General features: G+C 57.1%; 1 protein-coding gene across 1 annotated transcript; it reads right to left on the bottom strand.

Annotated features, from left to right (window-relative positions):
* Positions 1-284: 284 nt before the first annotated feature.
* NR1D1 (nuclear receptor subfamily 1 group D member 1) lies at positions 285-7,668 on the bottom strand. Its single transcript, XM_062175349.1, has 8 exons — positions 7,085-7,668; positions 4,152-4,499; positions 3,925-4,013; positions 3,676-3,820; positions 2,668-3,314; positions 2,191-2,376; positions 1,438-1,648; positions 285-782 (listed from the first exon to the last, which is right to left on the bottom strand). Exons 1-8 carry the CDS (start codon positions 7,113-7,115, stop codon positions 583-585), a joined length of 1,857 nt encoding a protein of 618 aa, XP_062031333.1. The 5' UTR covers positions 7,116-7,668; the 3' UTR covers positions 285-582.
* Positions 7,669-14,030: the final 6,362 nt, after the last annotated feature.

The raw sequence follows: 14,030 nt of genomic DNA, 5'->3' as shown, positions 1-14,030 counted from the left end.
TATGTGCGATTTTTCACCCCGTTGTGTTTTGGGTCAGGATTTTAAAGAAAGATATTTTTATGGTAATTGTTGCTCGTCTATTTTACTATATATTTATGTAATAAATATATGATGAAAATCACCCCCTTGGGCACCCCCCTTAGACTTGCGTGCTGTTTCCCTATATCCTCCCATCTGCTGGCAGAGTACACCCCCCCGATACTGACCAGATGGAGAGGTGTCCCCCCCCAGCCTTGGCAAGAGTCCCACCCCACCCCCCAAACGAGCACACCACACCACAGAAGTCAGCTCAGCTCGGAACTATTGGATTTGAGACAGGAACAGAACCAGAGGGGGAGGGGGCGAGAGAAGGGTGGGAATGAGGGAGTGGCTTAAATAGGGGCGGATGGGGGGGGTCCAGTGATGGGGGAGGGAGGCAGGCATTTACAAGAAGGCTCAGGGGGCCAGCGGCTCATCTTGGAATATTTTATAACAATATAAATAAGATTCTGGTTTGCTTTTCCTTTTCGTCTCGTAAAGGAGAGAGAAGTGCAGAGTTCGATTCTGTACAAGGGGGCAGCGGCAGAAGGCCGGCCGGGCGGGTCACTGGGCGTCCACCCGGAAGGACAGCAGCTTCTCGGAATGCATGTTGTTCAGGGTCCGCAGGTCCGGCAGCTTGAGCAGCAGCTTGGTGAAGCGGGAAGTCTCCGAGGGCCGGTTCTTCAGCACCAGAGCCCGAAGAGCCCGCAGCAGCGTCTCCTGGAGCTGCTCCACCGAAGCGGAATTCTCCATGCCCGAGCGGTCTGTGGGGAAGACGACAGCAGTGAGGCAGACTCCCTGAGCTCCTCTGACGAGGACCCGGAGGGCTGCGAGGAGGACCGGGCAGGCAAGGCAGCCTCCCCCTGAAGCCCGGCCCCCCGGGGGAAGGGCCGCCAGGGGAGGAGGAGGAGCCGCAACTCCTGCAACTCCTTCTCCCAGGCCTCTGCCCCACAGCAGGTCCCGCCTGCCGGCGCTGGGGGCGGGAGCTCAGCAGGGCTGGCCACCGCCCACCCCACCAGACCACTCTCCCTCCCTGAACAGGCTAAACCTGGCCGGGCTCCCTTGCTTTTTGCTCTGTAGTTCCCTCTGCCTGGGATGCCCTTCCCCCCTTCTCTGCCTGGCAACATCCTACTTGTCCTCTGAGGCCTCACTCAAGTGTCACCTCCTTCCCCAGCTGCCCAGGCAGAAATAGTCGTCTGTGCTTCTTTGGTCCATGCTTCTACTGTGACACTTATCTCACTGTTTTATAATTAGTCGGGCATGAGTCTGTTTCCCAAGCTAGACTGTGTCTGAATTGTGTCTGTATCGCCAGTGCCCAGTGCAGGGCCTGGCACAGGGTAGGTACTCCATAAAAGGTGTGTTGAATCCAACTGCGTTTGCCTCCTCCCCGCGGGCGGGCCGGGCCAGAGCTTGAGCTACCTGCAGAGACCAGCACCACCGCGGTGAAGAGGCCCAGCTCCTCCTCGGTAAGCGCCAGGGAGTTGAGCTTCTCACTGAAATCGAACATGGCGTTGAGCAGGTCTCCCATGCCCATGGCGCCCAGCTCCTGCAGGCTGTAGGTGGTGCGGCTCAGGAACATCACTGTCTGGTCCTTCACGTTGAACAAGGACGCAAACCGCACCATCAGCACCTAAGGCAGGGGATGGGCGAGTCGGTCATCGTGGGTGAAGGGGTGGCAGGAGCCCTTGCCAAACTGCCCCCGAAGTTTGCCAAAGGGTTTAGTGATGCCACCTTAGATTTCTCAGTTGCAAGTGTGTTTTTGAAGGAGTAATGTGGGGGGAGGGAAGGGGACTGGTGGAAGGGTGGGGAACATCCCACTGACTTTGGAATGCAACAGGCCTCAATCTGAGTTTCAATGCAGGCTGTCACTACCTGCTACCTTGAGCAAGGCACTTCCTGAAGTTCACTGCCCCCTGTCTAGAATGGGGGCCATGCCACTGTGGACCCTGCTGTGTACATTTTAATGTGATGGGTTGTGATTAGCCTCTGGTGGCGATGTCAGGAGTCCCAGAGGCAGGAGTGGGAGTGACACTGCCCCTCTATCAGCCTAGAAACAACAAAGACATTGGGGTCGCAAAGCCTTCTGCAGCCCCTGCCTACCCCAGACACCAAGCCTTCCTGCTGGACCTTTATTCCCAAGGTCAAGAGCAGGGAGCACAAGCAGTCACTCACCTCGAAGGTGCCAGCCTTTAGCAGAGTGACCTGGTCGTGCTGTGAAAGGTCACGGAAGCCAGGGATGTGCTTGGCAAACTCCACCACCTCCCGCACAGCGGGCGTGAAGCTCATGGAGAAATCCTCCCAGATCTCCTGCACGGTTCGGCCACTGCGTCCATGGGGGTACATGTTCATGGGACACGCCTGGGGGAGGAAGGCATTTGAGAGGGGAGTGTCAGCCAGGCTTCCTCTGCAGGGCTGGGCCCCAGATTCTGCCTAGGCTAGGGCTGTGGTTGCAAAGGACTGATCTTTCATTTCATGTAAAGTAGCAGCCAGGTGCCAGGTGGAGATGAGGGGTTCCCAGGCAGAGCCTAGACTGCTGGGCTGGGAAGAGGATATCCCCACACTCAGCCTCCAGGAACACCCAGCTGCCTGCCCTAGGCCAAGTTCATTCTTCCAACCCCCCTGTCCTCCTCCCTCACCCCATGCCCTCACCAGCAGAACATTCTTGGAGTTGCCTTGCCGTGGACTGTTGGCAGGTGCCTCGCCTTCCGGGGCTGCATACATGTGGGTGGGGCATAGACGGTGCCCGTTGCTATTGGGCTGGTGGCAGCTGTGGTGGGCAGGGCCAGGGGGCCAGGCAGGAGGGTAGGAGGAGGGGGCCTGGCGTAGACCATTCAGGGCCTCATTATGACGCTGGGCGGCCAAGGCGTTGTTGTCGTTGGGGGCAGGTGGGCAGCCCTGATTCTCCCAGCGATGCGGGGTGGTGGCTGGAGGGCTACCCGATGTGTGGTTGGCATTGAAGTTGCCAGGTGATGTGCCCAGCTTGTCATGGGCATAGGTGAAGATCTCTCGATGGGCCCGGGCCACCTGGGATATCACATCCTCCACGGTAGGCTCAGGACTTGGGGATCTGGGTGGCGTCAGCTGTTGAGGAAACTGGGAGAAGCCCACCAGGGCTGAGGGTGCTGGAGCAGGAGGTGGTGGCGAGGGGCCCATGGGGCCTGGGGTGGGGTGCTGGGTGGATGAGTTCTCCAGCGGGCACTGGCTGCTCAGCTGGTTGTTAGCCAGGTTCATGGCACTCTGCATCTCTGCAAGCATCCGCTGCTTCTCTCGTTTGGGGATGCGGCCAAAACGCACGGCTGTGACAGGATGAGAGCAGTGTCAGGACGTTCTCACACACACTCACACACATCCCTTCCTTCCTTCCTCCTGAAAGGGCAGGACCCTGCAGGCTGGGTGTGTGTGTGTGTGTGTGTGTCCGTCCCATGTTAAAACCAAAACCAGCAAGGCCACGCATGTCAAGGGGTTTTCCCAAGCAGGGACGACTGGCAGGGGGTGGCCAGGGGGACCCATGGGAACAGTGTGTAGCAAACAGGATACCGCATGGGCACCCTCCATGCGGATGAGTTCGTGGTACGGAGTGTCTCACTGTGGGACTGGCAGCGAGGAACTCAGAAGCCGGGGGGGGGGGGGGGGGGGGGACGCGGGATGTGGCCTCACCATCTCGAGACATGCCCACGGAGAGACACTTCTTGAAGCGGCACTGCTGGCAGCGGTTGCGATTGATGCGGACGATGGAGCAGTTCTCGTTCTTCAGGCACCGTTTGTACTGGATGTTCTGCTGGATGCTGCGACGGAAAAAGCCCTGGAAGGCAGGAGCGCCTAGTGAGCATCTCCATCCTGGTCTGGGCCTGTGACCTCCTTGGGGAGGCCATCCGCTAGCCTGCCCCTGCCCTGCGCCCGCCTCACCTTGCAGCCCTCACAGGCATGCACGCCATAGTGGAAGCCCGAGGCGACGTCCCCACACACTTTACACAGCAGCACCATGCCGTTGAGCTCTAGTGGGAAGAAGGGGCAGCTCTAGGAGAAATCCCCAAGGCCAGGGGAGGCCCTGAGAGTAACAGCCACATGGAAACCAAGTCCAACCCAGCCCTCGCCGGCTTTCCTGCCCCCAAGTCAGCTGGCAATCTACTCACTGGTGATGTTGCTGGTGCTTTTGCTGGGGGACACTCGGCTGCTGTCCTCCATGGCCACCTGTAGACTCCCTGGGGGGCTCCCATTATAGAAAGAAGATGAGGAGGAGGAGGAGGAGGAGGAAGATGAGGAAGAAGAAGGGGAGCAGTCATCACTCAGACTGGGTGGAAGGCTCCCAAAGGAGCGAGCTGGGTCCTGAGTGAGGGAGCCAGTGGGTGATGGTGGGAAGTACGCAGGGCAGCCTTGGGTCAGGGACTGGAAGCTGCCATTGGAGCTGTCACTGTAGAGGGACTCGGGGCTGGTGCGGCTCGGTGAGGAGCCACTGGAACCGATGTAGGTGATGACGCCACCTGGTGAAGAGAATGCAAGGAAAAGTGTCGGCTGCCTCGTCTCTGGTGCCAGAGCATGCACCAGTCTTCCCCAAATGCTGCTGGGGCTGATAAGCAAGTCCTCGATACATACTGGACATGCCATGGGATGCCAGCATCCACCGTGCTTTGCAGAACGCAGTCGGCTTCCACTCTGGGTGTGAGGTGTGACCCCTGTGGGCACCTCCCACGGATGCCTCTCTGCCCTAGGCACCTTCCTTGGGAAACAGTAATTACAGCTAATGACTTACTTAGCTGACAGTGGCAGAGCTAGGGATAGGCTGAGCAGCTGAGAACTTGTCACAGTGCCCTCTGTCCCCACCAACAAAATAATAATAATAATAATAATAATAATAACAAACGGCTGCTGGTTTTAATACCAAGACCATTCTGGGGATGAGATCAGGGGCCACAGATGAGTGGCTAGCAAAGAGTGAACAGAGTGGCAATGTCACAATAATTAAGACAGTCACATGCCCACTAAATGGGGAGACATTTTCTCCGCAGGTCCAGAAGGAGGGGAACCTGCCCAGCCTGACTCGCCTGGCCTCTGAGAGCATCCCAGTGGATGCATTATCTCCGAGCCCAGGAAAGACTGAGCGACGCCAGTTTGTGCAATGCAGACGTGAAGTGCATGTTGCCCGGCCCACGGCTCTGGATTTCCCCATTTTAGATCTCCGAGTGGTGATGACCTTGGGTCTCTGGGCACTCAGGGACTTTGGTCCTCTGGTTGCACTGCCAATCAGGTGGCCCTGCTCCCTTGGTCTTAGCAGAAGAAGGTGACCTGCCTGCCCAGGGCGGGGTGGGAGAAGGGAGGCTCCCGGGACACGTGTGAGCTGACACATGCCATGCCACCGTGTCTGCAGAGGCACATGTCTTGCTCACCCACTGACACACACTAAACTGGGCAGGGCAGCCCTTAAATAGCTCAAGGTTGGTCAGGGTGAACTCAGCTCCCTGTAAAATAGTTGCACAACAGATTAGCTCCTACAGTTTCAGGGCTGAGGTGGGGGATGGGATATTTATTTGGTGGTAATGAACCTGACCTAGTTTACTCATCCCCATATGGGGAGTAAGACTTGTCACCTCAAAGTGACTACAACCCGGGAGGGAGAGGTATGCTCCAAAAACTCTCCTTTTAGATCTATCCCCGCCAACCTGCTTTGTGAGCTGAAGGGAATCAACTCCCCTCTCTGGCTTTTAGTGTCCCCCCCCCCCCCCGAGCGGGGAAAGAAAAGAGAAGGTGAAAGTGAGGTATCCCGCTAGGGATCTGGGGTGTCGTTGCTTCCGGGAAGTGGGAAGTTCTACGGAGGTAGACTGGGGGTGAAGGAAGACGCTGCCTGCAGGACTAAGGAAAGCAAAGTTTGCTATGTGGATAAGCTGAGGCTAAACACAGTACAGCGAGGCAAGCGCGCACACACAGGGAAGAAAGGAGAAGGGTGGCTGGGTGGGAGCTCCCTCTGGGAACATAAACACGAGGCCACGAGAGGTCAGGGATCTCCATCTCACCCCTCTTCGGGGGAGGAGGAGGGGCCCAGCAAGCCGACAGGAAAAGGAGGCAGGCGGGGGCGGTGAGTCAGCCCCGCTTCACCCAGATCTCTGCAGGGCGGGGCGGGAGCCCGGCCCTCAGCCGGCCTCACGTCCCAGCTCCACGTGTGCCTCTCGCACGTGGCTCCCCAACGAGGAACCCCGGAACTCTAGGCCCCGCCCTCTCCGCTTCCCGTCCGCGGGGAGCGGCGGCCCCGCCGTCGTCCGGCCCCTCCCCGGCCGCCGGGTCCGAGGCTGGGCCGGGAGAGCTAGCTGGGCCGGAGACAACCTAGGGGAGGAGAGCCGGGGAACACGCGTTGCCAGGGCAACCGGGGGCGGAGCTCATTATGTAACGGGGCCGGGAGGCAGCGACCAATGGGGTGGCGGCCACGGCTTCTGCTGAATGAAAACAAATGCAGCACGTGGGCCCGGCTCTGTGGCCATGTGAGCCCTCCTGGCGGCCCGGGCGCCGTGGGTGCCCTCCCTGGGGCCGAGCACCCAGCTCCGGACTCCTCCAGTGCCGCTCCCTTCTGTCACTGAGGCTCCCCCAGAGAGCGCCAACCCATTCCCCCTGCCCCTTCTGCCCCGAGCCCGGATCCTCCACTGTTTGTCAGAGTCCCTGGAGCCTGCGAGAACTAGAGGAAGGGTGAAAGAGGAGAGAAGCAGTCTTTTTCCCGAGGTCAGAAATACCGCAGCTGCAGAGAGTGCACAGGTGGGGCATTTCGGGATATCGCCCCAAAGCTCCCAGGCCCCCTAAACTCTTCAAGTCACCACCTGTCTCCGGTCTTCACTCCCTCCTGCCCAGGATTCGAGTGTTTCAGGCTCAGGGGGTGCTCCAGGACTCAGAGCGCTCCCAAGCGCACTCCCAGCACCAACAATCCGCCCTGGAAGTCCTACCCTAGATCCCGCTCATCTCGCTAGCAAATCCGCGGGGCCAACGGAGTCCCCAGACCCTTATAAAGTTCCTCTTGTTAGAAGGCATAGATGGAGGTAGGGGAGACAGTGACAGAGAAAAGATGACCGCAGGGGAATCGCAGTACCTGTGTTGTTGTTGGAGTCCAGGGTTGTCATGTCTTCACCGGCTGACAGCGGTCATTCAAACCGGACCTTGATACGAACTGGAGGCTGCGATCGCCGCTGTCGCCCCCCGGGCACTGACTGAGGGCGGAGAGTGGACCTCGAGGCTTACGATCAGGATCCGAAGCACCCTGCAGCAAGGTCTTGGGGTGGCCCGACTGCAGCCGTGAAGGATAGGACGCCGAGGCAACGGAGCTCTGCTTTGCATGGGAAGAGCAGAGAGAGTGTTTAGGGGGGAATCAGCCTGCGGCAGCTCTGGCTAGAAGGCGGCCAGGAGGGTCGGGTCTCTGCAGTGCACCGAGTGCCACTGCCTGCCGGCTCCGCAGCGCTGCAGGGTAGCGAATCTAGAGCTCCCAGTGCAAACGTCCCAGAGGGAGAGAGGCTGCAACCAGGAAGTAAGTAGGTGATGGGGAGAAACGGGGCACCCAGGCGCAAAGAAGCGAGACGTGTGCCCCGATACGTTCCCTCAGCAGCAATATTTCACTCTGCCAATCTCAGCCGCCTTTTGCCCGAGCCTTTCCCTGGGACAGAGTGCTCTGCGCAGGCGCCAGCAGCCCAGGGTTCCCGGGCCGCACGCGGCACTGGAGCAGGTACCATGTGATCCCAGGGAGCGCCTCGTGCCCCAGTGACACACTTTTCCAGCAGCCGGCACGTTGAGCGCCGTGCGCCTGCGCAGTGCCGAGGCTGTCGGGATTTGTAGTCCAGGGACAAAGTGGGCGGACTGCGTGTAGTTCCTCTTTCTGCCTAGCAAACAGCGCTTGCAGGAACCGGGGAGGAGCTGAGAGTAGAGTGGGGTGGAGTGCGCTGAAGAGTCAGGGTGGCGTGTTTGGAAAGCCTGTATGGCAAGGGCATGTGAATTCCTGGGGAGGGGCTGGCCAGCTTGGCTGCGCCCTGGGAGATCAAAGCTAACAGGCCTTTTCTGCAAACCTTGCAAACGTGAGTGCTTCACGTGATTGCGGGACTGACCTCTTCCTGAGGTTACTGTTGGCACGGGGGAGGAGGGGGAGAAGCAGGCTTGGGAGATTTCTCTGGAGTCACGCTGCCTTCTGCTGCGGACCCGAGGTCTGAGAGGAAAGAAAATGCAATCCTTTTTCTCCTCCCCGGAGGAAGGCCACCCTTAGGGAAAGAAGTGCCTCAGAGGTGGGGATGCCCCTAGGGGTTCCCTGTTTGCTTGTGTGACACCATCCCACCCACTCGAGGTGACTTTGGGGTGAGTCATTTCCCTTTGTGTGTGTGTGTGGGGGGGGGGCAGCAACAGAGAGGAACTTTATGGTGAAAGTGCTTTGAGGCCCCCAAATATTGGGGGCAAAGTGACAACCCCCAGCCCTCAGGGGTTGAGGATAGCTGTGGATTACAAACGGTAACTCAGGGGACCAGGACGATCTCCATCTTCCCTTCTTTTACTGAGGAGGAAAATGAGGCTTGGAAGAAGCCGCCGGCCCAGGGTCAGCCATTCCTTGCTAGTTTCATCTGCCACCTTGAACTTCAGGGATATGGGTAGAAGAGCAAGCAAAACACTGAACCCGGCTGCATAACAACCAGCATCTTCCTTCAGAGCAGCAACTGCCCCATGTGTGAAAAACAGGTCTCAACCAGAGGTCTGTCCTGTTCAGAGGGCTTGGCTTGTATGGAGCGGTGGGAGCCAGCAGCCATTCCAGCCGGAGCCTCCCACCCCTCCTGCTGCTTCCTCAGCCCCAGCATTTCTTCCCACAGGAAGCTCTTCTCTTGTACACAGGCAGCTCCTGGGGCAGCACTGATGGATGCCTAGGAAACATGACAGCCACCAAAGAGATAACGAAATGGGATACTGCTGGGCACCAAGGCAGGAGGACGCTGGGTAGTGAGTGCGGGTGAGGCCAACTGGGCGGCTGGTTTGACCACTGATAACCCGCAGCAGGTGGGCTCCCAAGTGTGGGCTGGGCTTCACCTTTGTTTCCCTGTTCCCCAAAAAAGTGGGGGAGAGTTGACAGTGGGGCTCATCCCTGGCCTGCCCTGGCCCGTGGGCGCAGAGCTGAGAAGCTGCCGCGGAGCTGAGCGTGGGAGGGACTGGGAGGGGCTAGGACAAACAAGGAAAGAGGCTTTTCAGGAAAACTTGGTTCTGAGCTCAGCCTCCGCCCCTTCTCCCTCCTCCCAGTGGGCTCCGGAGGGAAAGCTGGGAAGTGAGCGACCTTGTCCTGGACTGTCTGCTCTCTGCTGACCCCCTGACTCTTCCATCAGAGCCAGGGCCAGAGCCCAGGTACCTGTCAGGGCACTTAGCAAACCGTCCATCTCCCTATAACACATTCCCTCCGACTGCCCCGCGTCAGCCCCGAGGCCCACTGCTCTGTTTGCTGCCCTGTCTCCTTCCTGCTTGCAGAGGGTCTGTGCCTGCAGGGGAAGGGCCAGCAGTCACGACTCCCTCCCCACCAGTGAGGAGGAGGGGGAAGCGGAGGCAGGGAGAGCTGGGATTCAGTCAGCCCAGCTCTTGGCAAGAAGCCGGCTTGTTTGGCAGTCTGTGTGTGGCATGAAGGCGAAGGCTGGGAGAGCGGAGGCAAGGGAAGGGGGCTCCCTCGGCTCCCTCCTGCCTCTGCCTGTCTTCTAAGACCTTTCCTTTTCTCCCTGACAAAGAAGCAGCTTCAGGGTGTGTCTTCTACAAGTAGTGAGAGAATCAGAACGAAAAGGCAGGGCTCTTCCTTGGCTCCAGAAGCTTTTAGTCTTCCACTCTGCTTCTTTCTCTCTGGGAGAAGGGCAGAGACTATGGGATCCCAAACCACCAAAACAGAGGTCCCCAGGGGAAGCCTGGATTGTCTGGCCCTTGGGGGCCTGGAGTGGAATCTTGGCCTCTCTTTGATCTCAGCTTTAACCTTAAGCCAACAGGTGCATCTAAACACATCCTCTCTTTGTTCTATCAGCTGAACATTCCAGTTCACGTCTATACACACACAAACACACTCACACACACCATTCCTCCCATAGCCAAATTCAAACTATTTTTCAAATTTTAAAAATTTATTTGAGAGTCAGAGAGATAGAAATACACAAACAGAGATCTCCCATCTACTGGTTCACTCCCCAAATGCCCACAACAGCTGAGACTGGGCCAGGCTGAAGCCAGAAGCCAGGAACTCAATTTGGGTCTCCTACATGGGTGGCAGGGACCCAAGTACTCGAGCCATTGCTTACTACCTCCCAGGGTGCACATTAGCAGGAAGCTGGAATTGGAAGCAGAGCCAGGACTTGACCCCAGGTACCATAATATGGGATGCGAACACACTAAGCAGTATTTTTTTTTTTTGACAGGCAGAGTGGATAGTGAGAGAGACAGAGAGAAACGTCTTCCTTTGCCGTTGGTTCACCCTCCAATGGCCACTGCGGCCAGTGCATCTCGCTGATCCGAAGCCAGGAGCCAGGTGCTTATCCTGGTCTCCCATGTGGGTGCAGGGCCCAAGGACTTGGGCCATCCTCTACTGCCTTCCCGGGCCATAGCAGAGAGCTGGCCTGGAAGAGGGGCAACCGGGATAGAATCCAGCGCCCCAACTGGGACTAGAACCCGGTGTGCCAGCGCCGCTGGGCGGAGGATTAGCCTGTTAAGCCACGGCGCTGGCCAGCATTTTTTTTTTTTTTGACAGGCAGAGTGGACAGTGAAAGAGAGAGACAGAGAGAAACGTCCCTCCAATGGCCACTGAGGCCGGTGCACCGCGCTGATCCAAAGCCAGGAGCCAGGTGCTTCTCCTGGTCTCCCATGTGGGTGCAGGGCCCAAGCACTTGGGCCATCCTCCACTGCACTCCCTGGCCACAGCAGAGAGCTGGCCTGGAAGAGGGGCAACCGGGACAGAATCCGGCACCCTGACCGGGACTAGAACCCGGTGTGCTGGCGCCGCTGGGCGGAGGATTAGCCTAGTGAGCAGCAGCGCCGGCCTAAGCAGCATTTAAAAAAAAAAAAAAGATTTATTTATTTATTTGAAAGTCAGAGCTACAGAGAGAGGAGAGGCAGAGAGATCTTCCATCTGATGGTTCACTCCCCAGTTGGCCACAACGGCTGGAGCTGTGCCGATCTGAAGCCAGGCGCTTCTTCCAGGTCTCTCACATGGGTGCAGGGGCCCAAGCACTTGGGCCATCTTCTGCTGCTTTCCCAGGCCATAGCAGAGAGTTGGATGGGAACTGGAGCAGCTGGGTCTTGAACTGGCACCCATATGGGATACCGGCACTTCAGGCCAGGGTGTTAACCCGCTATGCCACAGAGCTAGCCCCCCTAAGCAGCATCTTAACTGCTGCACCCAATGCCCACCCTGAGACTGGGCTCTTGGTAACAGTGCTTAGACTGCAGATGCATTTCCAAGCCCTGGCACAACAAGGAATGTATCTGGCTCCATATTGCACAGACTTCCTTGATGGGATTCCATCAGAATCCCAGAGTATTCTGGGAACTGATCTCACCATTTAGGGGTGTGTGTGTGTTTCCAAATATGTATTTAATTCTCCTAGATTCTTTGGACTGGGTAGGACAAGAGAGACTGAGTAGAAGGAAAGGGATTGAGAGCTCTAAACGCCGGCCAGAGTGTGAGTGTGTGAGTGTAGGATTGCGAGGGTGAGGTTGAGTGTTTATGTGAGTGCAAATGTTGTGAGAATACATGGGTGTGTGCGTTCTGGGATCTCTTCTCCTTGTCAGGAGGTTGTTTTGGGTAACAGGGCAACGCCCAGTGCAAATCCGTGGTGGCCTACATCTTGGGCCCACTGCTTGACTGACTGAGGGTGGATCCTTGTTGAAAACAGGTCAGGCTTCAGGAGGTGCATTCCCATCCCCCTCCTTTCTCACCAAGGAATCATTGCCCACAGTAAAAACCTGTCTGCCCAGGTGAAGCAAACCTGGGACAGAAACCCTGGGGATGCCCTTGAACCAGGGAACCGCCATGTGCTTGGGCAGACTCGTTCCCTGGCCTCCTGGGTCCTTTTCCTGGTCTCTGAAAGCCCAGCTTACTTTCCCTATCCCACCCAAAACCTTGATGTCTTAGGGAGAATGTGCCAGAGGGAGGAGCCAAGGCTGAGCTAACTTGTTCTTTGCGGGAAATGGAGAAAAAAGGGTGAGGCGTGAGCCAGGGCTGGGTTCCATGGAAGTGTTTTGCCTGAGTCTATCTCTACCTCATTATTGGCTTTTTCTAAGGAAAGGAAATAATAAATATGTATTAAGCACTAACTGTATGCCACGCATTGTGCTAAGGGCTTTACACACATTCTCTCACTTAATATTCATAGTCACCCTATGCTGTGGGTTGCATTCTTTATTTTTAGAGATGAGGAAGCACACTTGGTTATGCCTATTAACTTGCCCAGGGCGCCAGAGATACTAGGCGATTCGTCTTGAAGCTGCACACAGCACATTACGGAAGGCAGAGAAGGTGTCCCAGAAAAGAATGGCGGAGTTGGTGGAGATGATTGGAAGGGCTGAAGCTCCCCCAGCCATTTCTTGAAGGAACCATTACCACTGTCACAGTGAAAGTGGCAGTGTGGGGGATCCAATCCCAGGGTCCTAAAGATGACATTTTTCACAAGCAAGGCTGCCCTCCCTAGAGAGAATAATGCCCCGATGGGGAATGTCCGATTCTAGCATTTCCCAAGTGTTGATGGTGCCTGGTAGCAAGGTATATCACGGAGAACAGGAGCCTAAAGCTCCCTCTGTTCTGGCCCCACAAGGACCTCAGCTTCTCAGAACCTGTCTGAATGCCAAACACACTTCCCTTAAACTCTTCCCTCTCTCCAACCTACATGCCTCTCACCTGGCTGTAGAGGTGAAAGGGGGCCAGGGTAGGCTACAAAAACCAAACCAGCAAGGGCCAGCATTGTGGCACCATGGGTTAAGCTGCTGTCTGTGATGCCAGCGTCCCATGTGATCGCTGGTTCAAGTCAAGGCTGCTCTACTTCCAATCCAGCTCCTTGCTAATGTACCTAGGAAAGCAACGGAAGATAGCTCAAGTGCTTGCCCTCCCCACCCCACCCCCATCCACCTAGAAGACACAGCCTGCAGTTCCAGGCTCCTGGCTTCAGCCTGGCCCAGCCCTAGCTGTTGCAGAGAGAGAGAGAGAAAGATTCCATCCACTGGTTCACTCCCCATACAGCCAGGGCTGGGCCAGGCTGAGGTCAGGACACTGGAGCTTCTTCTGGGTCTTCCACGGGGATGCAGGGGTCCAAGCACTTGGGCCATCTTCCACTGCTTTCCCAGGTACATTAGCAGAGAGCTGGATTGGAAGTGGAGGAGCCAGGACTTGAACTGGCACCCACATGGGATACTAGCATCAGTGTCACAAGTGTCGCCTTTACCCACTATACTGCAACGTCAGTCCCCAAATAAAGAAATCTTAAAAAACAAAGAAGCAAGAAAACTCCCACATGCTGGAGAGGTGAGTAACTAAAGCCGGCATCTGGACTCTGTTCTCTTCCTGAAATCCCTGACTTTGGGGTCTGCAGCTGGTGATCGGGGGAGGGGAATGGATAGGTCCCATGGTGCTTCCTCCAAGGGGCCGTAATAAGAACAGATTGGTTGAAAGAGTGTGAAAGGTCACTGAAGACAAGCTGTGTGAAAGGTTCCAAGGAAGTATCCCGCCTCCTGTTTTCCTGCTTGAGCAGTGTGCCCTTCTGTAACCAGCCCTCCCAAAGGCCACCATCCTGGGCCACTGCTGCTGCAGCAGGTGCTTTGGGGAGCCCTGAGGCCCCCCTCTCAAGAGTCTAGGATCCCACCCACACCCTGGGATCCTGGAGAGGGCACCTGGGCCTCAGAGGACCCTTTTTCTGTCACGGGGAGCCTCCTCATGGGGAGGCGGCAGTGGCATGCAGCTCACACAAAGCCAAGGCCTCCTTTCCAATTTTTGCCATGCTGCTGCTGGAGCCCACTGGTGATGTCATCTTCCGAGCCCCTGCACCTGCCCACCAGCTGTC

The sequence above is a fragment of the Lepus europaeus genome, chromosome 18, assembly GCF_033115175.1.
Source record: "Lepus europaeus isolate LE1 chromosome 18, mLepTim1.pri, whole genome shotgun sequence".
Classification (NCBI taxonomy): domain Eukaryota; kingdom Metazoa; phylum Chordata; class Mammalia; order Lagomorpha; family Leporidae; genus Lepus; species Lepus europaeus.
Note: the sequence above shows the minus strand (reverse complement) of the source record. Positions and strands in the feature narration are given on the sequence as shown.

Bases quoted from the DNA above. Each gene is read 5' to 3' on its own strand.
- NR1D1 (XM_062175349.1), bottom strand. From the start codon at position 7,115: ATGACAACCCTGGACTCCAACAACAACACAG. The intron at 3,821-3,924 runs GTGAGGCGGGCG...CCTGCCTTCCAG, and splicing joins ATGCCTGTGAGGGCTGCAAG to GGCTTTTTCCGTCGCAGCAT. The intron at 1,649-2,190 runs GTGAGTGACTGC...CCCCTGCCTTAG, and splicing joins TAAAGGCTGGCACCTTCGAG to GTGCTGATGGTGCGGTTTGC.